At 45.8% G+C, this 27,687-nt stretch overlaps 1 protein-coding gene across 1 annotated transcript in view; it reads left to right on the top strand.

Moving 5' to 3' along the window:
* LOC8037868 (TNF receptor-associated factor 4) overlaps positions 1-27,687 on the top strand; it is a 43,912-nt gene that overhangs the window by 9,775 nt on the left and 6,450 nt on the right. The window contains exons 3-12 of the mRNA XM_040206378.3: positions 1,655-1,753; positions 3,329-3,466; positions 4,050-4,145; positions 9,203-9,307; positions 12,485-12,565; positions 14,911-15,018; positions 19,548-19,601; positions 22,086-22,177; positions 23,006-23,168; positions 26,731-26,861. Coding sequence (XP_040062312.1) covers positions 1,655-1,753; positions 3,329-3,466; positions 4,050-4,145; positions 9,203-9,307; positions 12,485-12,565; positions 14,911-15,018; positions 19,548-19,601; positions 22,086-22,177; positions 23,006-23,168; positions 26,731-26,861 — 1,067 coding nt within the window. The remainder of the gene's footprint in view (positions 1-1,654; positions 1,754-3,328; positions 3,467-4,049; positions 4,146-9,202; positions 9,308-12,484; positions 12,566-14,910; positions 15,019-19,547; positions 19,602-22,085; positions 22,178-23,005; positions 23,169-26,730; positions 26,862-27,687) is intronic.

Below are 27,687 nucleotides of genomic sequence, written 5' to 3'. Positions count from 1 at the left end.
GCATGATTGAGCAGTTGTCACTTTGTTGTATTTTTGTCGCAATTGAAAGGCTGTTGCCAAAACTACTAGTGCGGCAAAGTGTGCCCACTTTACGCATTAACACCCGTGATAAGTATTCGTACGGTGCTTGGACATGTCGCGTCTTCGGCCGTTGTGTTTAGCGTCCTTTCCCTCCCATACGTCAAAAGGTGGTCTCGAAGTGGCAACAAATGGCGTCGCAAACGGGCGTCTGTCCCATCCTTCACCGCTGTTATGACACTGCCAGGACTGCGAAACAATTTTTTTTTTGACATCGTCGGGCAGAAGTTGAGAGACCGCAAATGAGGACGTGGTAGACACAACAGTCGGAGACATGTTACGGGCATAGATAATAATCGCTGTTCATCAGTGACCCGTTTGAGCCCAGACTTGTAAAAATCCAATGTCACATTCACACTATGTCGTGCAGAGTACACTGTCTGTACTTAAAGAAATGCTCTATAATATTTTTTTTTATCTAAAGCCTCCTCTTCAAATTACCAGGCTGGTAAAAAGTGCTCACTTAAGCAGCACTATCCTAAGCAGTGGAACTTGCTGCCTGTGCGATGCCCTTTTAAAATAAAATTGAAAAATATTGCCGACGCTGCGTTTTTGCACGCTAACAGTGTCGTGCGGTATGCACGACAGTGCTTCCCCCTAAGCTGAGACTGCGGCGGGAGCGTGATCACATGGCGAAGAGAAATGGATTAATCCAACGATGACGTAGCTTCCACTGCAGTCTCAGCTTAAGAGTGAATGGAGTATAGTGTGAGTGCGACATTGGTGCTTTTTTGCATTTTCCTTCGGAAGAGTAGTGGTGGGCATAACCTTTTACCTCTTAGGTTAGCGTCCGGAGTGAGCGCTTTTGATGACACCCTCTAAATTCTCGGGGGAAAAAAAGAGAAAAAAATGGCGACCACTTGTTTGTGCTAATGGTGTCACCCAGTGCACAGTCGCCGCGAGAGTTAATAGCTCCACGCGAGCGTGCATTAATTTCCGAGGGGCGCTCGACTGGTGACTTGCGATAAAACTAGAGATGACGTCAGGGCAAGTCCATGCGGAGTGGAAGAGGGAAGCCGCTCAATTCAAGGGAACCGTTGCTATCATCTGCCTAAGGGTGAGTGTAGTTCGAATGAAAATGGGAGATGATTGTGCAGAAGTTAGAAAATACGACGTGTTTCCTTCTCTCTTTCCAAACAGCCATCTCATTCGTGCTCGGCGATCTTGACTTCTGCAGAATCATCTCCCCTTTACATTCGAACTACACTCAGGCGGTGCGGGTGTGCGGATGATAACAACGGTTCCCTTGAATTGAGACGCTTCCCACGTCCACTCCGCATGGACTCGCCCTAACGTCATCCCTAGTTCTATCACAAGCCACCAGTCAAGCGTCCCTCGGAAAAAAATGCGCGCTCATGTGGAGCTATTAACTCCGGCGACGACTGTACATATGGTGTACAGTCTAGTACTGGGGATGAGAATATATTTCCTGAAGCAAGCATAAAGAAAAGTACAGGTATCACACTGATTGCATGGTGGAAATTGGAAAGCATAGAACGAATAAAACCATTTTGCGGTGATTTCACTCGATCGCGGGGTTACCTGTGTGACTTAACAAAAATCGCGTTCTGCGCAGCTGTTGGCGGACAACTCTGTGCAAGCCCAGGCGTCTCAGCTGAGGGCTCACTGTCCCAACGGAGGCTGCATGGCCACTCCACCCCTCTGCAATCTAGAGGTGCATGACTGTTCCAAGTATTGGGATGGAGCGATAAGTTTCACTGTCTTGTCAAGAATCGACTGCTATGTTTAGTGGCCTCCTTGGTTCAGGTGACAAAGAACAAAGAGCGGGTTGGTAAGAATGCAAGGAACGAAGAAAGAATATAAACACTTTAGGGCTAAGGACAGACGGCGCAGCTCCTTGAAAAAGTTGTGCCGTCCGTCCTTGCCCCTAAGTATTTTTATTCTTTCTTTGTTTCTTGTTTTCAGTTAACAACCTCCTGTTTCATGTTATTTGTCTGGCAACATTTCTTTGAGTAGACTCACCAAAAAAGAAGTTGACAAAGTTAACGTCGGAGACAAACAACCATGTGTCGCAGTCCTTATAGCTCATCCATTGGCTCAAGATGAAAGTCGGAAAAGGTTGCAGATAAAGCATCCTATAGGCACCTATCTGCACTCAATGATTGGCTCGAAAAGCAGCCTCCTGAATTTCGGCTAACACTTCGTCAAGACTTCGTCTGAATACGTTTTTTGGGAGACTGTAGATGAGCCGAGAAGCAACTCTCGTGCAGCAATTTATTCCACATAGACTTTCGCAGCTGTGGAGGTCTCATATTTCCCCAGATTCTTCCGAACTCTTATCTAAAATTATCGGGTTAATCTAGTTTATATCATAATCATGGAATGTCAGCCTAAAAGTTTGAGAAAAAGTTTCAAGCTTCTCGAGCTAACCCAGACGCTCCCCCGAACTCTTAATTAAAATTAACGGGTCAATTTTTATATGGTAACCAAAGAATGTCAGCCTAAAATATTGAGAAAGATTTTCGAGCCCCTCGAGCTAGCCTAGACATTCCCTCGTGTCGGTTGCTGCCCCTATCGCAACAGTGCAAAGCAGCGAAGCACAATCCGCATGTCGTTGTAAAACGCTAAAACTTGATGCTTGCATATCCCTTGATTTACAAATCCTTAATGTTAGCCTAACATGAAGTGAAAGCTATCGAGATTAAACGAACCGAGCCACCAAATGTGACAGAAGTGTGCATGTGTGTGCCGAGGAAAAGGGCTGAAAGATGACCTAGTTCAAGGTCATTCCCGCCCGGTTCTCAATGCAAAACGTGTTCACAAAAAGGCAGAGTCGAAAAAGAGGGGGTTGAAGCAAAACTAATATAGCAGTCGCAAGGAAAAGCAGTTCTTGGAGGTAGCGGACGAGAAGGCAAACGGCACAAACCAGAAATGAATGCGGAGTGCAAGTTTGTCCCCTTCTTGCACAGGGGTTGTGATGGTGCCACAACGCTGAGCTCTTATTGGCTGATTGAAAAAAATGGTGGGTAGATCTCAAGACATCTAGCATACAGGTCCACCCACTATCTTTCCAATCGGAGCCCATTGGAGCTCGGCGTCGCTCTGGCATCTTTGCAACTCCTGGGCAAGAAGCAGACAACTTGCTCTCCGCTTGCACATAGTACTCTTTATTGATGTATGTATATTTTCTTTTTTTTTTATGATTGCAAACAATTAAGAAAACATATGAATTGAGAACTTATCCTGGAAGTTCTATCGTGTGTTGTAGCGTGAACATGTTGTTTTGCAGGAGCACACCAAGCAGTGTGTGGAGGCCCCTTCCACCACTCTGCCCCCGAACGACCCCCCTGTGGCCCCCCAAGTGGGTCCTGGGCCGCAGGAAGCAGATGGGGCCTGCTGGATGGCTAACCTCGGCTGCGACTTCACGGTGAGCCTGCGATGCCCCCTTCCTCAAATGGCCGATGGGAAGGACACAGCTTTTTTACAAACTTTACATCGGAGATAATTCACGACAAGGAGAAGGGCAACTCTTGAGGAAGCTCAGTCTATGTATGTCATTGAACTCGGCGGAGGCAACAAGGTTCATCTGACATAGCTGTGGCCAAGAGTGGTCATATTCTAGCCAAGTGTCCTCAAACTGATACAAAAAAAAAAAAACAAAAAAAAAAAACACACTTTTTTCATTTTTTTTTTTTTTAATGTAATGCGTTACATAGTATGTGTCTCATAGTATTGTCTGTGTGCTGCTCCACCAAATGGAGTGGTGAAGTGCCTGACTTATCGGCTTTTTGTTGCCGACTCTGGGATTTTAGATTGAAACCTACGAAATTAGGACAAATGAATTGGAAGTTTAGAAGTCGTGACTAAACAGATTTGATTCAGTGTTTGAATATTCCTACATCTTTAATCATATAGATGTCTAGATTACTTTGAGGACAAAGTGAAGGATGCATCCATCTTCTCAAATACATATATAAACGGATTTGGACTTGGTTTCCCCCTTTGTGCAGGGGGCACCACCTGAACTGGAGTCCCATGAAGGAAACTGGGAGCTCCACCGGCGTCTCGTGGTTACTCGGATGGCCGAATACAGGCGCAACCTCGAGGTGCGTATTTTTGAAATTTACCGGGGAAGTTGTTGTCGAATAATGATCCCTCCCCATGGAGAACATGGGTAGGGATCACATGCGGAACTGCGACAAAGCATTCTCACAGAACTCCACAGTGGCCATATTGGTATCACAAGGGTGAAAATGCTTGCTCGCTCGTACATCTGGTGACCCACCATTGACAGAGGCATTGAAGAGCAAGGAAAGAAGTGCAGCAGATGTAGTGCAGAACAAAACCTTCCAGCAAAGACTTCTATAAACCCGTGGAAACTTCCAAGTGAACCGTGGAAAAGAATCCACAGTGGCTTTGCTCGACTCTTTACAAACGAGATGTTCTTGGTCGTCGTGGACGCCTACTCACAATGGCCGGAAGTGGTGGTTGCGAACAGTATGACAGTCACGTGTACGATTGAAGTTCTTCGAGCCATTTTCTCCAGAAATGGACTGTGACATCTTCTCCAGAAATGTCGGTGACAGTGGCCCTCAGTTTGCATCAAGTGAGTTTGCAGAGTTTCTCAAGGTGAATGGAGTGCAACATTCATTCTCGGCTCCTTGCTACCCTGACACCAATAAATCTGCAAAAACGGTGGTCCAGACGCTGAAAAACAGCCTGGAGGCTATGAAAGGTGAGGAAAGTCTAAACAAGTGTGTGGCAGCATTTCTCCTCGTATGTCGGGCCTCTCCTCACACAGTGACTAGTAGAGAAATTAACCCCCACAAAACTATTCACGGGACGAGAACTGTTCGCGTTTGTCTGTCACTCCCTCAAAGTGACCCAGTGAAGTGACAAATTCAAAATGGAGACAAGTCTTTCCTGAACTGCCGAAGGCAAACTCGGGCATTCCAACGGGGATACTGGGTTTCCATGAGGGATTACAGAGGAAACCAAGGATGGATCAATGGCAATTGGGCCAAGTGCCGAAACGGACCAGCATCCTATGAAGTACAAGTTTGCGACACAGTCTGGCATTGACACGTTGATCAACTTTGTCGTTCCAGAGCTAGCAATTCTTTTCCACATATCCGAATACTGTAGAAGACCGGCTCATGCACCGCCTAATCTAGTGCCTCCAGCAAGGATGGTGTCTGAGGATGCGTCGCAGTCGGTTGCACAAAGTGCCACACAACTAGTGGAGGCATCGCTGCCAGCCGGTCCTGCCATTGTGCATGTCAAGTCACTGCCACCTGTGCACACGACATCCAAAATTCAGGCTTTTAGGGGGGGAGACACTACCTGGGCATGTCTAGTTTTGAACTTTTAAGTAAATGGTCAGCTAGAACGAAAGGGACAAACACAGACAGAGAGAAACAGAGACATACACACCGCCGTTGTCTCTGTTTCTCTCTGTCTGTGTTTGTCCCTTTCGTTCTAGCTGACCATTTACTTAAATTATGTACCAACTAGCTCAACTTCAACCTGTTATTTAGTTTTGAACCGCTCACTCAATCGGCGTGAAATTTGTAGGTGGTGTTTGCAACCATATAGAAGGAAGGCTTGCAAAGTTCAGTCCTGTGAACCAATTTTATGAGATTCTATACCCCCCCCCCCCCCCCCCCCCCCAAACGAAGTAAAGCATAGCTTTGCATGGAATCTGTTCAATGAATCTATTGTTGAGAAATGGTGTTGATGGCCACCATACAGTGTAGACCGCATATAACGTATGTCGCGGGAGTTGCGAAAATCCGCACTATAAGCGGTACCGTGTTATAACCAAAACATCAACAGTGATGTAATTGCTGCGCCAATTGCGCTAAACTGCGCCAAGGGGCTAACCCATCTACATATCCTGCTACATTTTGGCAAGATATGGGTAATCTGCGCCAAGCCTGCGCCAAAAGACCAATTTTGGTCGTCTTTCAAAACCGGAACTAAACTGAGTACCTTAATTGAGCGTGCATGAGCTAGGTAGCTCAAGGGGCTCAAGGGGCCGCCCAACAAAAAGTACCCTGTATCAATAGGCCATCCGGTCTTGCATAGTTTTTCCTGCCACCTCTCGTTTCGTGCTCTCGTCGTTCATGTAGTTCATGGAAGGGGTTCATGTGTCCCTACTCGCGTCTTTTTAAAAAAAAATTCAACGATAGACGCGGGCGTGTGTTGACTCTTCAGTGCTTCAGTCGTTGTGCAAAGCGCTCCAAGTACTTTTTGACCCTGACTCGCGATGTCTTGTTTTCACCTGACTCGCTCAGGTTCCTTTTTTCTGTGTGTCTAGCTTGTACCTCGCTTGCCGGCCTGGCAAGCACGTGCCGCTGAACTGTTCTTTGTCATATGCTGGACAATTACATTTTGCACACAATTTTGGAACCAGTTGGCGACGGAGCGGAGTGGCATGGTGTCTGTTTCGATCGAACAGGCATCTCCGCTCGCGCGACGAAGCACATGCAAATGCAAGCCTGCCGAAGTTGCCCTCATGCGCATGCGAACATGACTGCACGACAGAGGCTCCAGCCGGGACGCTTGCAACCCATTGTTTTACGTTTGCTTACTTTTGACGAAAATCTGGCACGTCTGGAGCCAATAAAACGGTGGCAAGCGGTTTTTCGGAATGGCTCAGCAGCGGCCACAGCACTGTTCACTTGCGGGATGTCTCAATGTCTTTTTGGAGACATTGAAAGTGGGAATTAATTACTAGCCAAAGGCAAAGCGAGGCTTGCAGCAGCCTTGTAGAAAGTTTCGAAAAGCAAAAAGGAAAGCACCCGCTATCTTGTATACAATTTCGCATTCAGTGCAGTAGTTATGTGTTTCATCAGGAGAGCTTCCATTTATTATATTACGTAACTGCAGTAGCCAACCTAATGCTGATATTTACTAATAAGCTGGTCATTTTCAAATAATTTTTAATATGTGCAGTTTGGTTCTTATTTATCTATAACGTTACATACAGGTATATACTTTAACTGAAGAATTGTAAAATTGCCATGTCATTGGCATTTCAGTTACATGTTGAAAGACTCCCAGGGCTCCCAGGTGATCGAACTTGACCATAATTTGGTTATTGCGGCGAGCGAAGTTTCCTTCGTTCGTCCAGCACTTAAAAGGAATATGTTTATTTTTCTAAGAATATCTGCTCCAAAAGCCACTTTTGCTGCTCCGAAACACTGTTTTGCCTGCTCCGAAAGGTGCTCTAAAACGACTTAGGCCAATCACATCACTGCATCAATTTTTCAGGCCAAAATACATGCTATGAGACAACTTACCTTTGTAAAAGAATTTATTTTACGTTAGATGAAAAATAAAGCTTAGTTTGAGGAAAGTCTTTATTTCACCAGACTATAGTACACTTCTCTCTCAAGTGTGTCACACATTTCGAAAGAAATGAGCGACTTCTGCCTGGCGCAGCCTTTTAACGGCGTCGCAGGTTTCGGACGGACGTTGCAAGCGTTCAGGATTGCTAACTCTAATCACTTTTCTCCGGTGATGTTAACGCGTGAAAATTCGCATCCTTTATATGGTATGCGCCAGTAATACCTTCAACTTTAGCACAGGCATGAAATGCTCCAAATAAGAAATTCGGACGATGTTCGAAAACACAAATGCTTAGAAAGCACCACTGTAGTTGAAGTAAACAAACACGACGACACGGGTGTTTCTGTTGTCTTGAGAGTGCCGCCACGACATCGCCGCACAAGTAGGTGGATCTTCCCTTCTAGTACGTGCTGGGTTATCATAGCGACGCACAACGAAAATTCACAGTCGAGGATAGCGCCTTTACGCGGAACGATGAGCTTCCACCACGCCGTCTACGTTGACGATCACAACTGACGCCATGTTTGCGGATAGAAGAAGCCGGCCCGCGACCAGCATGCAACGCGCGTGAACACTTCTCCTCGACCTGCGATTGGGCTGTCGCGGCTGTGGTTGCGGTCGTCTCCAACGCAGCGGAGGCAGCCGAGGGATGCACGCACAGGAACGACACGTGCGTGCGTCCCTCCGTCGCTATGGCAACTGAAGCCTCTCTCTTCGCTTCTCCCCGCTTCTCTGAGCAACCTCCTTGCCCCGTGAGTGCCGCTTGTGGCTAACGCCGTCATCTAGTGTCGCACAGGGAGGCGTGCTCGCTGCGCTGGTAGGTCAGCGCGGTCGGCGGGCTGTTCCAGAAACCGCACTATAACCGGTACTTCCCTTCGCGCGCCTGCATTTTAAGCGGTGTGTAATTTCATGGAGTTCTAGCCGTGTTATACCCGGTCCTGCACTATAAGCGGTTACGTTGTAAGTGGTCTATACTGTATTTCTCTGGTGGAATGCATACTGAAATACTTGTTGGCGGTTACTATGAAAAGAAATTTCAGAAAATATGCATTTTTGAGGTAAAAAAGAATTACTTTTTTTTTTTTTTTTTTCCATTTGCCGAGTTTTGCAAATTACAATTTTTCATAATAAAGGAACATGAAAATGCAAAATCTAACTTCATTGTAACTGGCTCGATAAGTCTCTCGGCAGTTTCATACTGAAACAATAGTTTTATAAGGTGGAATTTGCTGCCAAAAAGTGAAGCTGAGATAAATGCACTTAAAGTTTCAAGATGATGTTTTAAGAATTTATTTTTGCATCTTAAATGCCAGAAATTCTTTCCAGCAGTGTAGGTGATGTCTTCTTCAAACTTCCTCTGATATACTGACATTGCTTTCAGCTATTTGCACTTGCAGATGTCGAGTGCCACGCAGTGCGGCACGCCTCGCCAACATATAAAAAATAATTATTTTTGACATTGTTTGTCAGTGCACATTGACAAGACTTTGTGAGAGTTTTCTTTGTTGTCCATACAGGCCAAAACTCAGCAGTTCTGAATATGCATTTTTTGGAAAGAGGTGCGATTCAAGGTAGTGTCCCCCCTTAAGAGCCCTACGCCCGCCAAAGAAGTTGGACTTGTAATTTAAGAAGGGAGAGTATTTGACATATATAGTACTTGCAAATCTGGGTAGGCTACATTGGGCAACATTGTCTCGAACCCGAAGCTCTCCGCCACGTTGCCGCAAGTTGCACAGTAATTATTGCCATAAAAATTACAAAGACATGACAATCATCATTGTCATCAACTGTACATGGTTCCTCTCTGCAGGACATCCAAGGAGAGCGGGATCTGCTGCGCAACCAGTTGAACGAGGCCAACGCCGCTCTCAAGAACCTCAGGCTAGACTTCAACCAGCAGCGAGTCGAAACCACGGTAAGCCTTGCACTTTCCAGTGACTTGTGAGGGTGTCGTCATTCAACCGAGGCATACCCTTTAGCTTGTCATCTTTCTAGGTGAAAAAGGAAGGGACAAAGCTTGTATCTCAACTGCTCTGTCCAGATTGGTATCTTTAGCAAATTTGGATATTCATGTAGCACAGGTGTCTTGTAAATATCTAGAAGACATCGTTGGGATTTTAGGATATCTTGAGGATGTTCGTAGAGCCACATTTGTTTCCAGGGTTGCAATAATGGCCATAAAAATGTTGTACAAAAAAAGGAAAGAGAAGCTTTTCAGTGCGGTTTCACGTGCGCCATGCAGTTTGCTACACTGGAATGCAGTATCTCACATATTCCTGATGTCTCTCCCCTTTTCATATGTCACCGACCGATTTTTCGGTCTTCGTGTGGGCTGAAAAAGCGTTAGAATAATAAAGCAGTCCGAAAAATCTGCAGATTACAAAACTTTGGCTTTATTGAGCCTAAACCTGGCTTAAAGAAGTTACAAAAAGTATTTTCTGTCATGTTATCCTTGCGAGCGATCATGTCTGCTTGCATGTGTTTCAGCGTCATGTCTTCACCCGACCAAGGTGCAAGAAGAGGCCATGAGGTCCAAAGCATGCATTGACACAGGGCAAAACGACAAATCTGCGAGACATTTAGGCACAAAGTTAAGAAGCTGTTAGCAGCGTACTTCACACTTTATGGATGGTGACTGGCACGAAAACAAAACAAAAAATTGGAGATGGAAAATCGACCAAACAAAGAAACCAAGACTATATGATGATAGCGCGTAGCAAAAACAAAATGCGTAACATAGCATGCTTAGCGGCTGGTTCGGCAGCGCTGAAATAGTGTTGCCAAACCTATCCAATTCGTTTGAAACATAAAGCAACGCCAGCGAAAAATTCAAGATGGCAGCCTCTGGGTGGCCACGCTCGTAGCCGTTTTAGTCCAAAAAACCGAACTTCCGGACTGCACACTGTTTGAAAAATTGGTTGTTAATATGTACTATTTCAATTGAGTAAGTCAAGGTTCCTTGTCGATGTCCAAAATAGCAAGCAAGTCAGACATTTCAGTGTTTGAAAAATCGGCCAAGAGGTTTACATAGACTGATAACAGAAATAATAAAACGAAGTCGGGACGAGGAACGACAAACATTTCATACATGAATTGTTCATCGTCCCGAGTTTGTTTCATTCTTTCTGTTACCAGTCAATCTTACTAACACGCTCTTCAGTTCATGTGAACTGTACATAACTTTTTGTCTGTTGGCAACGAGATGTATTGGTGACGCCACCTCACAGGTGCCACCAAAACATGCCAGCTCCGTCCTGTGACGGAGCTGGCAGGATGTGAGCGGGTGATGTGCTATGTCAAAGCACAGAGTGGCTATATTAGTTTGCATCTGTGCCTATAAGAAGCGGTTTCTTTATTAAAGAAACGTGTATGACGTTTTTGTGAGATAACTTTCTAATGAAAAACAGCGTCTTGAAGTTACTTTTTATTTAAAAAAAACTTTAAAATGTTCAAAAAAAAGCCTGGAGCTTCACATTGCAGCTTGTGCGGCGTACGTCAGGCCTATTCGCAGCCTCTTTGATTCGTGTTTTTCGGATCTGCGGAGGCTGCTGTAGAAAAAGGTTCTGCTGTCAAGAGTAAACGGCTTGCTGTCTTCTTACTTTTACTTACTCTAAATGATTCCTCTGAGATTAGGCCCAGTGATGGCGTTGATACCTTTTCTACTCAATATATTGTACCATACTCCATTTCATTTTAAGTCCAGACGCAGTTGACGGTACGAGGTAATGGGTCCAATCAAAAGTGCAAGTCACTAGGCCTTTTTTTTGGTGGTGCGCTTTTGTTGCTGTTTGATTTGTCCCATCAGCTCATGGCATCGGCTGAGTCTGGACTTGCGGTGGAACGGAGTACAATCCTATCCTAAAAGAAAAACTCCTCAACTCCTCTAATATTTCTTCATGCATCAATCAGTTTAAAGTTGGCATCCCTCGTTGTCGAACATCAGCCTAAACGATTCCGTCGTTCATAGGACATCGCCAGAATGCAACCACCTGCCTGCATCATTAGTAGCAATACCCTCATTTTATTTGTTTAAAACTGCTGTTACTCGTTATTTTTTTCTCTATGTGTCCCATGACTGTGTTTTAATTCCTATTTATGTCTGTTTTGCTGTGTTCAGTTGCCTACCCAGGCAAAAATTCAACTTCTGGTTCCAACTGGTACCAGTTGGTTCCAGCTGGAACCAATAGGATTTAGTTAAAATCAGTTGGTTCCAACTTGAATTGGAATGGTTCTAGCTGGACAAGCAATGTTTCCAGCTGGAGTAGAAAAATTTCAGCTGGAAAAGTAGTGGATCCATCTGGAGTGGCAACTGTTCCAGCTGGACAAGCATTGAATCCAGTTGGACTTAATTGCAATGATTCCAGCTGGGGTTTCTAAATTCCACCTGGAAAACTAGTCTCCTCTGTATGTCCCTGGGCACTGAGGATGCTACAAAATATAAATAAATAAATAAGTGCAATACAGGAGTCCTTTCTCGAATGATATGACACACAAAATTGTGTGTCGCTGGCAAAAACATTCAGGTAGCAGCACAACTAAACTCTCGTAGAGGGATAGCAAAGCGGGGCGGTGCATCAATGACCGAACACGGGAGCACGCATTATCAGTAAAAAATAAATATGGCTCGCATTTGCCAATACATTGCAACACATGTGGCTATGTTCCGCGACTTCAGCAGATACGGATACTAGGAAGAAGCCGAGAGACAGTCGCTCGAGAGCTATTGGAAGCTTTCTTTATCAAAAAAAGTGGGACGGCATGTGTCAGCAACACTTCTATTATTCTTCATTGTAATGAATTTCAGTTTTTGAGTGATCGGGTGAAAAATTAATCATGGTGCTGCTTTGCCTGTCAAAGTGTATATATGTGTTCAATTTTCCTTAATAAAACTAGTTGAAAGTTAGCGCCTGTCCTGTATACTTGTCTTTCTGTTGCGCTATTTTATATGTTTTACTAAAACAATGCTGTGGCACTCCTTAGAATGATGGAACGAAACTCCTGTTGAGCGCAGAGGCACAATGGCTGCTGTGCTCCAGCAAACGAAATGTGAATAGAAAAATGACTGTCCGGTACTTTGTTGTGCTCGGTGCAGGCCCGAAGCGACAGGTTGGAGCGTCAGCTGCGGGAAATGGAGCAGCGCTTGAGCCGGCTTGAGGGAATGCCCTCGCCACAGGTGAGGGCTTCTTAAATTTATGTATTTATTTATTCAAAATACCTTAAAAACCTCTTTGGCATTATATGAGGAGGGACTGTATGATCGAACCGTCGTATGCAGAATTGCGTTTATTAGGAACGCAGCGAATGCTAACCGCACAACACAGCGCTCGTCCTGTGTTGTGTGTTCCTTCTCTTAGTCTTCGTTGTTACGTGCTGTTACACCTACACCATGTTAAAGGGACCATGAAATGACTTTTTTACTTTTTCCAGATAACTTTTACATTAAACCGTCAATGTTCACTGAATGCCGAACAGGCATCCGTTTTCGTCTCGGTTTATTAACTTCTACACAAAACATTAATGAAATATTGACTTTTTCTTGACCTTAAAACAAGCCGTGACGTACGCTATTTCCGGAACCGGAACTTCTCTCGGCAGTAGGAGATGGGAGCATTAGCGGCGACGAGTTGGGGTGCGCCGGTAGGTTTTACTGCGCCGATGTCACCGATGTATTTTCTGAATCGGCGCCTCTCATCACCGCATCGCAGCTGAGCGAAATTCAACGAGATATGTTGCGCTACAGCGACAGCATGGGACTAGTCCCATACACCGGTATGCCTGTTGGGAAGTGCAGCGAGTCTTCCGGTGAAGACTCCAGAAGTCAACCCAACTGTCATTGTTGGCAAAAGGCGGCCAGTGTCAGTCGTTTGCAAAGCGACGTAGATGGAAACAAATTGCCGCGGCGTTTTTCGCGGTCTCGGAGATGCAGGAGTGAGCTGACGTTAAAAAAGATACGTTTGAACTACGAGTGTCAGCAAGAGCCACGTAAATACCTGTTAACACTCGGAGCGGACGCGCGCGTTTGATGGAAGTGCTGTATTCGCGCTGTTGGTAAGCGCTTCGGGACCGATCTTTTACGATTGCAACTCGATACTGACGCGACACTCGGCAAAGAAAGGTTGGACCGGTATTGCACGTATACCTCTCACGAACTGTTACAGCTCGACAGTGACGTGCAGTCTGTCAGGATAAAAATGGCATACCAATAACAAAGTGTACATACCGTGCTACGAAGGTAATCCATACAGCGTTTATTTCAGCTCTATATCACACAAAACAAGAAGAGAGAATCGACGAGGGTCCCTTTTCGACGAGTGTTCGTCAACACTGCCTCGGAAAACAAGGGGAAGAGATTGACCTCACCTCTTAACGTAAAATTGAGGTCAGCGATCAAACTATTATACGGGAAGGGTCCACAAGGGTACCCCACAAGGGTAGCGCAGGCATATTCCATTCAGCACGCCAGCCGGTCGCAGGCAGACAGATGGTCTTGCGACGAAGCAATGCTGCGCCGAGTCGGAGTGCCTGCTAGGCCTATATTCTGAGAGCTTCGTCGGAGCGCGATTTGCGGCTGTTGTCGCTCTTCTGGGGTGTTTGTGGATCCAGCGTTCTTGTTCGTCGTGGTCTGTTTTAAGTACAGTTTTTTCTTGCTGCTTGAAGTCGGCACGCGCGAGATGAACACGTAGAAAAATAAACGTTCAGTCAGTCAGAGTTTTGAGAGGAAGGAAACCAAAGGAAATAACCGTTCTGAAGTCGGCCCTGCCAGCCCTGCCCTACTGCGCACGCGCAGTAGTTGCTTCGTTTACCACACGATAGATGGCGCTTGGCTCTCAGCATTATCAAATTTGGCAATTTTCGCCACACATCTCTAATTATGCTACAAAATATGGGTCTGAATATTATTTAACAAAACTTTTAGGAAACATTCGCCGGCTATTTATTGTTTACGATCGCGGTGCTGGTGAGGTAGGCTCTTACCCAATAGGCGACGTGGATTCGGCTGACGTGCTCCATTTCTGCGGATGCATCGTAGTGAAAAGGCAGAGCTTTCAAAGGAAAGAAGTCGCAAAAGAGTCCAGTTTTCTTTTAAAAGTTCTATAGCAAATAATTTTTTTTGGCTCCCTAGTTTTGTGTTTTTGTGTTTCTTTTCACACCTTTTACGATGTGCGGTGGATGAAATTAGATTTTAAAATCATTTCATGGTCCCTTTAATAGCAGTCTCCGCTTTCCAGGTATGCTACGCCATGTCTAACGTAGACACATACCGTAGTGCTTGTAACCATTTTTTTTGTATTTTAAGCTTTTGCAAACCTTCTTTAAGTGTCTCAAAAACCTCTGTCCTGCCTTTTCCGTCTTTCTTTTTTTTTTTTACCCTTTTATTGCGAGGCTGGCAGGGCTTGTGGCGCAGATTTTAAGCTTAATCGAAGTTAGCTTCTGTGAAAATGTAAAAGGCATTTCTTTTTGTCAACTGAAAATGAAGCGCCTTTCTTTTTGTCAAGAGTGGTTCTTATTTCGCTCCAGATTCAACCACAGCAGGGAGCTTCCTATTTGCCAGCACTGCAGCAGCCTATTGGCGGTGGGCAGATGTACCCAGAGCTACAAGGAAGCCTCTGTGCCGCTGTCAACATGGTAAGTGCTTCCCCTGTAGCCTTCTCTCGTACGCACAGAATGTCTCGAAAGAAATATTTAGTGTTTTTTTTCTTGGAAAAATAAACTCTGCATTGTTGAACACTCAGTCTCTTCTGCCTAAATGTATTGTCAGCAGTCTGGACCAGATGCTATACTGTCAGAGCTTTATCTTATTCAAAAGTTAAGAGAGATTTTTGAAAATTTTCAATGGGAAAATGGCGGAAAACGAAGCCCACGAAGACGTGTACAAGATAAATGGTATCAGCTACTGCAAACAAGCTCTGTTTTTTCTTTGAAAGTATAATGAAATAGCATATAACTTTTTGGAAAGGTAATGGTTAGTTCTGCAACTCTGGGATCTGGTCCAGACCGGTAGCCCTACATTTGGTGAAGACTGAAGACCCGTTCACACTCTTGCGACCTCTTAGAACTGGGTTCCTTAAAACCTCTTACAACAAGAGGACACACTGGCATCATCTATTGGGTAGCAGTGTAAACTTGGCGGTCCAACATATTTTCTATTTTTCTCGCGCATTCTTCTTTCTTTCTTGGCTCGAAAAGCTTCAGTCAACGTCATAAACGAGCCTTTCTTATAGGTATTACGCACATTTGACCTCGGAAATCCTGCAAAACCTTTGCTCTTGTGAAATGCAGTTCCAGGGTCACCGCATAGATGGCGCCAGAATGTATGTTTCCTCGTCCTAAGACATTCTAAGAAGTTTTAACAGATATGTCTCTCTCGGTCGTACCCGGTTGCAAGAGTGTGAACGAACCTTGAGTGCTAAATGATGCATTGTTTATTTTTGCGATGGAAAAATACCCTGTATGCTTTTTTGGGGGGGACGTGCTGTAGAATTTGTACTTCATCCTTTGTTCTAGGTACCTTGAATTTTGCCTTTGTAGTAAATTGATGTAAATTTAAAGTTTGTTGCCAATCGCAGTTGTGGGAAATAGAGTGCATTCTTTAGCACCAGTCTTTGTAATCCGGGATGATGGGGCACATCCCTTTGATGTCGACACAATCTGCCATACAACGTGATAACAAATGAATGGCCCTCGAGCATCAGCTCTGACAGTTCATTTCCACGACTGTTCTTTTCTAATTTGTGCCGTAAGTCTAAATGTCAATAAATTAAATGTAGGTATTTTTAATGTGAGACAAATCAGGGGAGAGCACTAGGGCTGATTTAGTTGTCGAAGGCTCTGAATTGACCTTCAGATAGTTCATTTTTTTAGCAGAGCACATTGTAGACTAAGGAAAGAACTGTGTAGAATAGAAGCAGCAGTAATGGCAGTTACTCTAGGTGGTTTGCATATACTGTGGCAGAAGCAGAACCTGTGATTGTTGCTAAGCTCTTAAGTCTTGTGACTGAAGATGCCGTGGACGAGGTACTTGTTGGTAGGTAAAATTCAATTCAAAACTTGAATGTGGCTACTGCAGCTGACACAGTCTCGATACATCTGCAAGGTGTCACCTCCTTGCGACTCCCTTAGTTTAATATGGAAGGGAACCCTTCATTAGAGCCATATCTAGAGCTTGCTCACTTCTGTTCTATTGTTTTTAGCATCTTCTGGGCCATAGCTTAAGCAATTATATTGATTATATTGAAAGAAAGAAGATCAGGTTGGAGACCAGACACCTAAAAGGACAGTTATGTTATGCTAGGATGAGCTTGCTGCCTTTTGTGTTGCTTCAGAATCTTGTCATCTGGAATCATGCACATATAGTCTAAGCATGAAAAAGCAACTTGTAGAGGGTGCTCAAAATGTGTTTAATGCTCTCTGCAATTTGGGAAATGCGACTAAAAAGTTGCCCGGCCCCTCAACTCTTGAGAGTGCTCTGGTACCTGGCAACCTAAAATTGTGTGCACACAGCAGGGGCACCACTGAAGGCGGGTAAGATTCTGGAGGCTGAAGGCTGGGATAATTAAAAGAGCCGGACAAGAAAGGCTCTTCTTCACCCCCTTCAATGATGTCTCAGCAGCATCAAAGACAGGGAAGTCCCACACAACCCTGGTGGCACTTCAGAATAACTATCAGCCTCATTGGACATGATTGACACTTCAGCTGAGGAGACAGTCAAATCACCCTAAAATGCATTGAGGTCGCTCTAAGGGCTGAGCAGCCAAATGAGATAATTTGCATGTTCCAACCTTTCTACAAAAAGTTTTTTTTTTTTTTTTTTTGGCAAGGCAAGTTTTGATGTTTTAGAGCCAATAAAGTATGATGGAGCTTCATTGGTGCTTTGACACTATCAAGGTCATCAGACATACAGCCAAAGCACCATAAAACGCAGCAAGGTCCCTCTAGATGCTAAGCAGCCAAATGAGATGCTCCGCTTGTCGTTCCAATGATTTCAAGAGCTTGGCACTTGTGCTCTTTCAAGAATTCACTAATGGAATCCCACAATACTGATGGCGGTTCAGAACCATCAGTTTCACGAGGCATCATTGGTGCCTCCACACCATCAAAGTCGTTGGACACACAGCCAAAGCACTATCGAAGGCAGCAGTCTCACTCTAGATGCTCTGCTAACGTTACGGTTAGGATTAGAATTGGCCCCACTGTGGCACAGCTTTGTGGGACCGCGGTCGTGGGGCTGGCGCTCCTGTTTCCCCGCACGTGGGCCCGGCTGGTGGGGACCCCTGGGAACGCGGGAGGCGCAAAGAGGCGCCCAACCAACAGGAAGGTGAGCTGGGCACCAAAGGACGGTGGCTGGCTCACCTCTTCCCCTTTTTCTCCCTTATCTATGGTACTGACATCTTCGGAAAGGTTCTGCCTGGTGTGGGAGACTTGCATTTTGAACTTTCACATCCATCTGCATGATTGTGAAAGTCGGGTTGTATGATTTACTCTCTGATGCTGGTTTTAAAAACATGTTTCATTGTGGGTTTTTGTGTCCTGCCGCTTGTTGCCTGCCTCTTTCATAATACTACCTAGGAAATTTGAAGCTGTAAAAATAGAACAGGTAAAACTTGCCTGAACGGCTTATATTTAGAGATTCACTGTACAACAGAGTAGGCACGAACACAACATCATTGATTTTCTGCGTCTTAGACAGAGAATAGATAAGCACCAAACTTTACTGCTTTGGTTACCGTCCTGAGTGAGAACTTTTCACCACACTATAGTAGTGTTTATGGCAGCCATTCAGTTTTAGGATCGAACAATAAAGACGAGTGATCCCAAAAAACCTTTCGGCATTATCTGAGGTTACATCTACGCTGAGGTAAAGCCAAAATAAAATGCGAGCAGTCAACTTCATCTGGCTTGTGGAATTCAGTGACGTTATATATTCGTAGGGAAAGTAAATATGCGACTATACTTCGTTTCACCGTAACTTGGCAAAGATCGAGCTAACGCTACGCGGCCCCTTCAAGCCAATTGGGGTGGCGGAGGTAAGGCACGTGACGGCCCTTAGCGAGGGTACAGGGGCAAGGGCGTAACCCAAGTTGTTGGAGAAGAGGGGCAGGAGGAACTCCCCACTTGTCCCTTTGTCCCCTTCGGAGACTATACCAGACACCCATAATTGGTACAGAAGCGGTTTTCCTCTCTTTCCCGCCCGTGGCTCGGACAGCACTGGACCCAACTAGTGAGAGAGCCTACAGTCACGTGTGTCCCTCCAACACACTGCTGGGCTCACTGAGACTGTAGCTTTCGTCAATTGCCAAGTAAGACTGAGGTGGAGTATATAGCCTGCTCACTGCCTGCAGTCGTCTGGTAGCAGCCTTAATCACACGCACACACACACGAGACAAGGTCAGTGAAGTTGACCATACTTTGTTTTACCTGTATTTTCAATAAATATCGATAAACCCCAAAAATTAACTCCCAAGCCGGTTTTATCGAAATAGAGGGGAAACCGTAAAACCTTGGATTGGAGCTGTCCGTGAATAAGCTCCACAGAAAGAAAATATTTGTCTAGACTTTTATTCTGTGTCGACCCGGAACACAGCCTTGGTTGAACTGTTCGTGAGGCTGTTCCTTGCTTCGTAACCGCACATTATGTTTCGTTTTTTTTTTTTTTTTTCTTATCGGTACAGGGACGTTTTTCAAGGAGGCGGGGTATGTTCCCTGGGGGTCAGGGAATCAGTGTCCTATTTTCTTCGACATAAACGCCGATAATCCTTGACTTTTGGTCGGACACCTGAAATTGATACTGAGAAGCGCCGAATCCGTGGGAAAAAATAAACCCCGAAAACACTGAACCCTACTCGCGATGGACCACAGTTATCGAAGCTGACCCAATAATGTGCGAGTATTGTATATGCTCTTCAAGGAGTGATACTTGGGCCGTGTGATACGTTCGCAGTGCTGGATCGGCTGGGAAGGCTCGTAACGTCCACCGCGGTCGTTTGTGAGCCGAAAAGGAGTATGGCTGTAATGATGCATTGTGCCAAGCCATGGTTGGAAGTAATTTGAGGGGCCATTTAATTGAAATCAATTAGGTCAGCCAATTAGCCAATCAGATTATTTTGGTTCTGGAAGTTAGCGGGGTCATTAATCCTTCTCACCCATTGATTCCACAGCCTTCTGCCCCGGAAGCTTCACTGGCCTCCCTGGCACCGTCTGTCGTGGGCAGTGTAAGCACTCCTCTTTCCTCCAATTTAGATACATGCACTGACCTTGGACTGGTTTTGAGCACATGTATATAACTTTCACAACGTTGCCACAGGATGGTGCCGACGCCCCGCTGGCTGCAAAAACCGGTTAGGAAACACCTTCTGCAAGTGCTGCCAGATGGCGGCGGGGTGCATATTCAGGCTTGGCGATAGAACGCATAGCAACAGAAGCTGCGCTGAATTGGCCTGTGCCATTTTGGCACCGGCCAATTCAATGAGAACTCTGGCTGGTGCCATTTTAGGACTTGAGTGACCCCTATCAACCAGAAATTTCCACCACCTGCATGAGCTGTGGAGACCCGGTCAGCGTGACTTTCCACCTGCATTGTGCATTCGGAGTTTGCCGGCTTTTCTTAGAAGTTTTTACTGCCTTTTCAGGATGCTTACCCTTTTTGTGTTATCTTCCACTGGGAGAACCAGGGAATACCAGGGGCTCGTAGCCTGCTCAACCTTCGGAGAAAACGAACGAAGAGAGTGAACGTCAAGCAGCATATGACGCGTGTTGTCGATGTTCTTCGAGGATTATTTCTGTCAAGATAACCTCCGAACAGCCTTCCCGGCTATGTTCCCAGTGTTCACAAAAAATAGCTGATAGGATCAGGTCTGGGTTATGAGGATAAAATAGACACTTTCGTTCATTTGCTTTGGTACTGTGTGAAAAAGCAGTTCTCTTCAAAACGTGCCCAAAAACAAACCGGATACCATTTGATCGTCGTAAAGGTGACACATCGACAGTGTATAGTGGATATGCTGTGTTGTTTGAGATCTTTGCCAAATAAATCCTGTTCGGATAATGCTGCACCGTGGGGTACATACAATATGTTGTTCGATTGACGAGACTCGTTGAATTTCACGTTGTGAGCAGGCATACCCATGCATTTCGGTTATCCTGTGTTGTCGAACATTTTAGACAGTTAAGACCTGTGCAGAGCTTTCTTTAAAGTCTTGAGAAATTCTATTCGCTGTAAAACACAAAAGAAAAAAAATGAAACTCGGCAAGTTAGATGCCACCAGTGTCCGGAATTGCGCCTGCGCAGGGTGCCACAGCCCACTGACGAGAAGGCCCACAGCCTAGTGCAGTCGGGCAACTCCGATGTACACTTTCAGAACCGGGGATGTGCGCTGTAAATCGCTTCGTTTGAGACTGCCGCTGGAAAGGTCTGTAGAGAGCGATACCTAGCAATCGATGGTCGCCGGCGACGTACCCCTTCGCCAATTTCGGCTTCGCACAGGGGGGGGACGGCGGGCGTATCACCGGGGCGCGTGTTAACCCAGTCCGGGCCCTCCTTTCATGCCACTTCGTGGCAACAGTCTGCAGATGGTTCATTACAAAATATTAACCCATCTTGGGCCGCCCGCACATGTTGCCTCGCGGCACCCCGCTGGCGGCTCATGCATCCTAGGTGTAATGTCGATCATGCCGTCGCTCTCTGTAACCAGTCAATCCTGAGCGGCCGCCGTCCTTCATATACACGCTAAGTGACCTGATCTGCTTGCACCAGGGATTAGAGCGGTTTTGAGAATGTTCAACCCACGGAAGACTGTTGAGAGGCTGCATTCATCACGCTTTGTTATATGTAACTGCTGTGCGAAATGCTAATGCATTTCTTCGAGAATCAGCGTAACGGCAGCAGCGATTTCGGCCCATTTTTTTTACTGGTAATACGCCATGCAATTACTAGGCTCGCACTTGTCAAAGCGGAAAAAGTACCCTGGAGTGCTCCAGAATGAGGCTGCCCAAAGTACACCTCTCTTCCCAGGGGGCTCTGGGGAATCCCTGGCTCAATGCCTCCTTTCTTTAAGTGAGCCATTTTTCTAGCCAATACACTTATTGTAAAATCCCGTACGAATGCCCACCCATTTTGAAGAGATAAATGGTTAGAAATGTTGGGCAGGCAGTTTTTGGAATGATCGAGACAGCAGAAGGTCGTAAAAAATTACTGATAAACATCGGAGCACCTGCTATCAACCACGTGACGTGGGAGCTGATACCGCATATACCATTAAATCTCAATTGTAGAAAGATTTGACGCACCATTCTTTGTTTTCTGGGCCCCAAAAATGCATCCAACTTTGATGTGCCCGTAAAGTTTTTCCTTCTTTTATCATCAGCATTTTTGCACTGTCAGTAGTAACTTTAGTGCACACCTGCACTTTCCATGTGCTCCAGGCGTTTCTAAAATTTACTGATTTAGTGGTTGATGATGATGCTCGGGTTTCTAATTGGAACCATGTTTTTATTTCCACCAATTAAAAAACTCGCAACAAGTCCTATTTAATTATCCAACTTATGCCGACGATTAGCCGTCAATATTATGTCCCCCTGGCAGTATAACTCACTTGCACAGACTGCATTAGTGTACCTTTTCCGGATTTTTTAAGAAACGTCTGTAAAGCAGCTACAGGAAACATCCCGTATAAATGAGGGCATGCCAATGTGTGCAGGATCAAGAACTGGTTTGCCCAGACGGCATCCTCAACTGGCGGCTGAGCGACTACGGTCGAGCCAAGCGCAAGGAGCGGCACGGGCAACACAGGTACGCATTTCAAGGGGGCAGGTCAAAGAAAAAAAAACTAAAATCTTTGCTTTTCTGGGTCAGCATAGGCAAGCCTGGGTCCAAAATCCTCGGTGTCTTTGAGCTGTACCGAGAGCTATCAATTTACGGCTAGCATCGTGCTGACAAAAACGAGGGAGCACAGAATCTATTGTGAATCGGGTGTCATAAGGTGACTTCATAAAGTCGCATGACTTTGGCATCGCACGACGTAATGTGATATTGACATTGCGTGTTGTCACGGAGCCACATGGCGTCATGTCATGTGTGTTGTCATATGTGATGTCGCAGTCACATGATGTCACCTGACATCACAGTGTCGCTCAATCACATGGTGTCATGTGACTTCATGTGATGTCACAATTTTGTTTCATGACGCGTGACGTTGGGGCGTAGGTCGCATCAACATTTATGATGAAGAAGCAACGATGGAGCACCTGCCGACAACCTGTTCTTCCAGTGGTCTGAAGCATGGCGGCATGGGTCCATAACTCAAGCGAATCCGCTCGCCATCCCCCGCGGCACTCTGTAACCTAAATACCATAGATTATATATGTAGATTAGATAAGTAGACAAGAGGTGTCTTTGTTGTAGGTATACCAGTAGGGAGAAGATTGCAAAAAGATGTGCCTACGGAAAAGAAGGAGGAGAACGTTCTGATTTGATGATTTTAATGGCCTTCTTCAGGCAACTGTTACCTAAGGTAGACAGCAGTTGCCGGTCTTTTTTTTTCCCCGCCGCATCTCGTTCCCGTCTTCCCCTGCTGATGTAGCATGAGTGCCCTGCAGAACCTCCACCCCTTCGTCGCAGGTACACGGCCGGCCCCCGGTTCTACACCGCGGAGCCCGGCTACCTGATGCAGCTGCGGGTGCACCTGCACGGCCTGGGGCACAAGGGCAAGTTTGTGGCTGTGCAGCTGGTGCTGCATCGAGGCAGGCACGACAACCAGCTGCCCTGGCCCTTCAGGCACCGGGTAGGCACTGCCTCCGGCGGGTCCGGAGAATCTGTAGAGCCGTACTTCGTTCCGTGACGGGACCGGGTGCAGTCGAAGGCTCCATTGCATACGAACACCGACACACATACTAAAAGTGCAAGTCGCCGGACAGTGTCTGCGCTCAATTATACTCTGTTTCATGTCAAGTCGGACCGAACGGAACAAGTCGATCAGTGCTAAAAGTGCATTGTCACGGCACTCCTCGTCTTTGTGCGTTCCCTATCACCGGGCTAAACCAATCGCAAACAGTGAATGCGCCGGGCTCGTGCACTTTTTTCTGCGCGTGATCCGTTTAACTGCGGTGATAGCAAACGCACAAAGAGGGCTAGGGTCGCAACAATGCACTTTTAGTTACTTTTGGATTGGCTCCGTCAAATCGTAGCTTTGGCTGCTATCAAACTTAAGCGGGGCACTCTACCCAGAAGAAAAAAAAGTTTGTGCAGAAAAGGTTGATTTGGAAAAATGACATATCTATATCCACGCATCTAGAGAGTATTCCCAGAAAGTTTCGTTAGTTTACACTCCATAGTTATTTTTCTATAAACTATTTTCGGCCCACCGATCCTAAAGAAAAGGTAGAGGTTGGAGCTCTTGAGCGCGTTTTTCTCAGTTCAGCTTTTTGGCAGCAAATCTCACCTTAATCAAAACTATCGTTTCAGTATGAAACTATCGAGAAACTTAATATTTGCGGCTTATATGCCGAAATTTTATAGAGCCGGTTACAGTATAGACCACTTACAATGTCACCGCTTATAGTGCAGGACCGGGTATAATGCGGCTTTTTTAAACCACCGGTTCGCCTCCCATAGAACTCCATGTATTTACATACCGCTTAAAATGCAGGCGCGCGAAGGGAAATACCGGTTATAGTGCGGTTTCTGGAAGAGCCCAGCGGCCGAGCCGACTGACCGGCGCAGCGAGCACGCTTCCCTTTGCGGCGCTAGATAACGGCGCGAGCCGCGAGCGGCACTCGCGGGGCAAGGAGGTTGCTCGAAGAAACCGGGAGATGCGAAGAGAGAGGCTGCAGTTGCCATAGCGACGGAGGGACGCATGCACGTGTCGTTCTCGTGCGCGCGTCCCTCCGCTGCGATGGTTGGAAACAACCGCAACGACAGACCAATCGCAGGTCGAGGAGAAGTGTTCGCGCGCGTTGCATGCCGGCAGTGCGTACACACTATTGGCTCTCTCCTTTCCCCCCCAACCTCTATTACAACGCTTCTCCTCCTCTCCGGTCGCAGGCCGGCTGCGTCTATCCGCAAACGTGGCGTTGGTTTTGATCGTCGACGTAGATTGCGTGATGAAGGCTCATCGTTCCGCGTAAAAGTGCTACCCTTGACTGTGAATTTTCGTTGTGTGTCGTTATGATAACCCAGCACGTACTAGAAGGGAAGATCCACCTACTCGTGCGGCGATGTCGTGGCGGCACTCTCAAGACGGCACAAACGCCCATGTCGTCGTGTTTGTTTACTTCGACTAGAGTGGTGCTTTCTGTGTTTTCGAACATCGCCCGGATTTCTTATTTGGAGCATTTCATGCCTGTGCTCAAGTTGAAGGTATTACTGGCGCGTACCGTATAAAGGATGCGAATTTTCACGCGTTTTCATCGCCGGAGAAAAGTGATTAGGGTTAGCAATCCTGAACGCTCGCAACGTCCGTCCGCAACCCGCGACGCTGTTAAAAGGCTGCGCCAGGCAAAAGTCGCTCATTTCTTTCAAAATGTGTGACACACTTGAGACAGAACTGTTCTAGTCTGGTGAAATAAAGACTTTCCTCAAACTAAGCTTTATTTTTCACCTAACATAAAGTAAATTCTTACAAAGGTAAGTAGTCTCATGGCATGTATTTTGGCCTGAAAAATTGATGTTTTGGTTATAACGCGGTACCGCTTATAGTGCGGATTTTTGCGACTCCCGCGACATACGTTATATGCGGTCTACACTGTACTATGAACTTAGATTTTGCATTTTCATCTTCGTTTATTATGAAAAATTGCAATTTGCAAAACTTAATAAATGTGAAAATTATTTTTATCTGAAAAAATCTATTTTTTTAATTTCTTTTTATAGTAGCTGGCAACAGGTATTCCAGTATGCGTTCCACCAGAAAAATAATGTGGTTATCAACACCATTTATCAACAATATATTCATTGAGCAAATTCCATGCAATGCTGTGCTTTACTTCGTTCTGGGGTATAGTACCTCATAAAATTGGTTGACAGGGCAGAGAGTTGGCTGCAAACACCACCTGCAAATATCACCCCGATTAAGCGAGAGTCCAAAGGTTGACATTCCCAGGTAGTGTCTCCCCTTAAAGTGGAACGGAGTATAGTCTTGCAGATGACAGGTCATGTAGAGAAAGATGTAGAATGCTATAATGTTGCACTTATGACGACATTCGATTCGCCCCATTGGCTCGTATAGCGTCGGCTCTGCTCGAACTTAGAGGCTGACGTACAAGTTCGGTTTTCTGCAGGGAAGATAACCCTCTTAGTGCTCCCCTGTCCTAAGCTGCGAGGGTAGCTAAGTTGTGGCAAGGTAAAAAGTGGAGAGGATATAGGAAAGCAAAAGGCAGACAAAAGATGAAAGCGCAAAGTGTACGTCGGCCTTTAAGGTGAAACGAAGTATAGTGCCCTAGTGGGTGACATTGCCATGGAAGAGTTCTCCAGGGACGCTTCGCGTTTCACTCACCGTTCTTAAACTGTTCCCCCTCCTCTGTCTAACCTCTTCCTTGTGCAAGAAATATTTTTAAACTTTACAGATTATTTTGATTTTTTTGTTAAAAGCAGCAAAAGTTACATTAATGCAGTCTGTCCGGTTGAGTTATATGGCATGGGGGGCATAATATAGAGGCTCAATCATCACAGTAAGATGAATAATTTACTAAAATGTTTTAATTAACCTATTAGTTAGCGAAAGTAAACGTATGATTCCAATGAGAAACCTGCTGAACGTCATCGAAAACCACTACATCGGTCGATTTTACAAGGATTTGGAGCACAGGGGAAGAGTGGAGGTGCAGTAATGCCGTCCCCCTTGCGACAGGCTCAAGGCCGGTGTTGGGAAAACGTGTATGATAAGCATGTAATGATGTTATCTGCGTTATCAGCCGTCACAGTATCACGTGACTGACGTAACAATGCCGCATGACGTCGCAGTATTGCATGACACTGATATCACAATGCCATGTGATGTCACAATGTCATGTTACTTTTTGATGTCATCTGACATAATGTCGGGTCATGATGTCACGTGACGTCATGAAAATATGCAACGTTAAAATGTCATGTGACATTGTGATATGTGGCATTACCATGTCATGTGATGCGGTGTCATGTCATGTCATAACGTCGCCTGGCTCATGAAGGCACGTGACATTACGGTGTTGCACGACATGGCATGATGTGGTGCCGTGATGTCACGTGATGTCATTGAGGCTATATGCCACGGACACGAGATCTTCAAAGCTCGCCCTATAAATGCTGTGCATTTAAAACCAGAATAGTCAAGTATAGGTGTCTGCAAAGTTATCTGTGCTCTGCAGCTTTCGGTGACTTTGATGGACCAGACAGGGGGCGGGCGCAGCGTGGGCTACACCATCCACGACCCCTGCTTCCTGAGACCGCAGGGGGACCACACGACCCCATACGTCTGGCAGGAGTTTGTCTCCCAGAGGTAGGGAAAACCCCTCTTTATGTGTTTACTCATGAGAAAGCATTATGCAGGTCAAAGGGCTTGATTTTGTTGCATTGTTTGTTTATTAATGATGTCCACCAACAGCAACGTGTTTTTTCAGTGGTACGTCGCAACACAGACAAAAAAAGCGCACCAAACATTCTAACACTATGTACTGTGCTTTCCGGTCTATATACCGTATTTGCACGAATATAACACGACCACGAATATAACGCGAGGGCAGGTTTTGATGCCCCCAAGAAGAAAAAAAATATTATTACTATTATAACGCGAACCGAGGCAGCGTCAATTTCTCGCTCGGGGGCATAACAGAAGTGAAAAGCCAATGGAAATAGAAGAAATATCAGTTTATGGTTTGACTGCACTCATCCTCACTGCTCAGGTCCTTCCGTTTACAATCCACTTTGCCACTACGCAGATAAGCAGCAGCACGGCACCTGCTTGTCTGGTAGTTCCTTTTTCTTGCGTGCGAGCTCCTCGGCAGCCCACAATCCAAACAAGGCACCAAATAGAAGCACCAACACACAAACACTAGACCACTCTGGAGCAGAAATTAAACAATGCGCAGGCAGAAAAAAGACTGCTGAACCGATACACTATCACACTTCTTTTTCTGGTGCCTCTGCATAAACAAATGCCTCATGTCGCACGATTGCGTAAACGCGGTCGGTGGGCTTGGCTTGGCTTGGCTTGTGTTGACTTGGCTTGGCCCGGCTTGGCTTGGCTCGAATTGGCTAGTGCCCGTATTCCCGCATGGCGGGCGCGCGCTGAGTTTGTGTGGCATGCGTGCGTTGTACAAACACAA

Source organism: Ixodes scapularis, unplaced genomic scaffold, assembly GCF_016920785.2.
Source record: "Ixodes scapularis isolate PalLabHiFi unplaced genomic scaffold, ASM1692078v2 PGA_scaffold6__148_contigs__length_123643588, whole genome shotgun sequence".
NCBI classification, from domain to species: domain Eukaryota; kingdom Metazoa; phylum Arthropoda; class Arachnida; order Ixodida; family Ixodidae; genus Ixodes; species Ixodes scapularis.
Note: the sequence above shows the minus strand (reverse complement) of the source record. Positions and strands in the feature narration are given on the sequence as shown.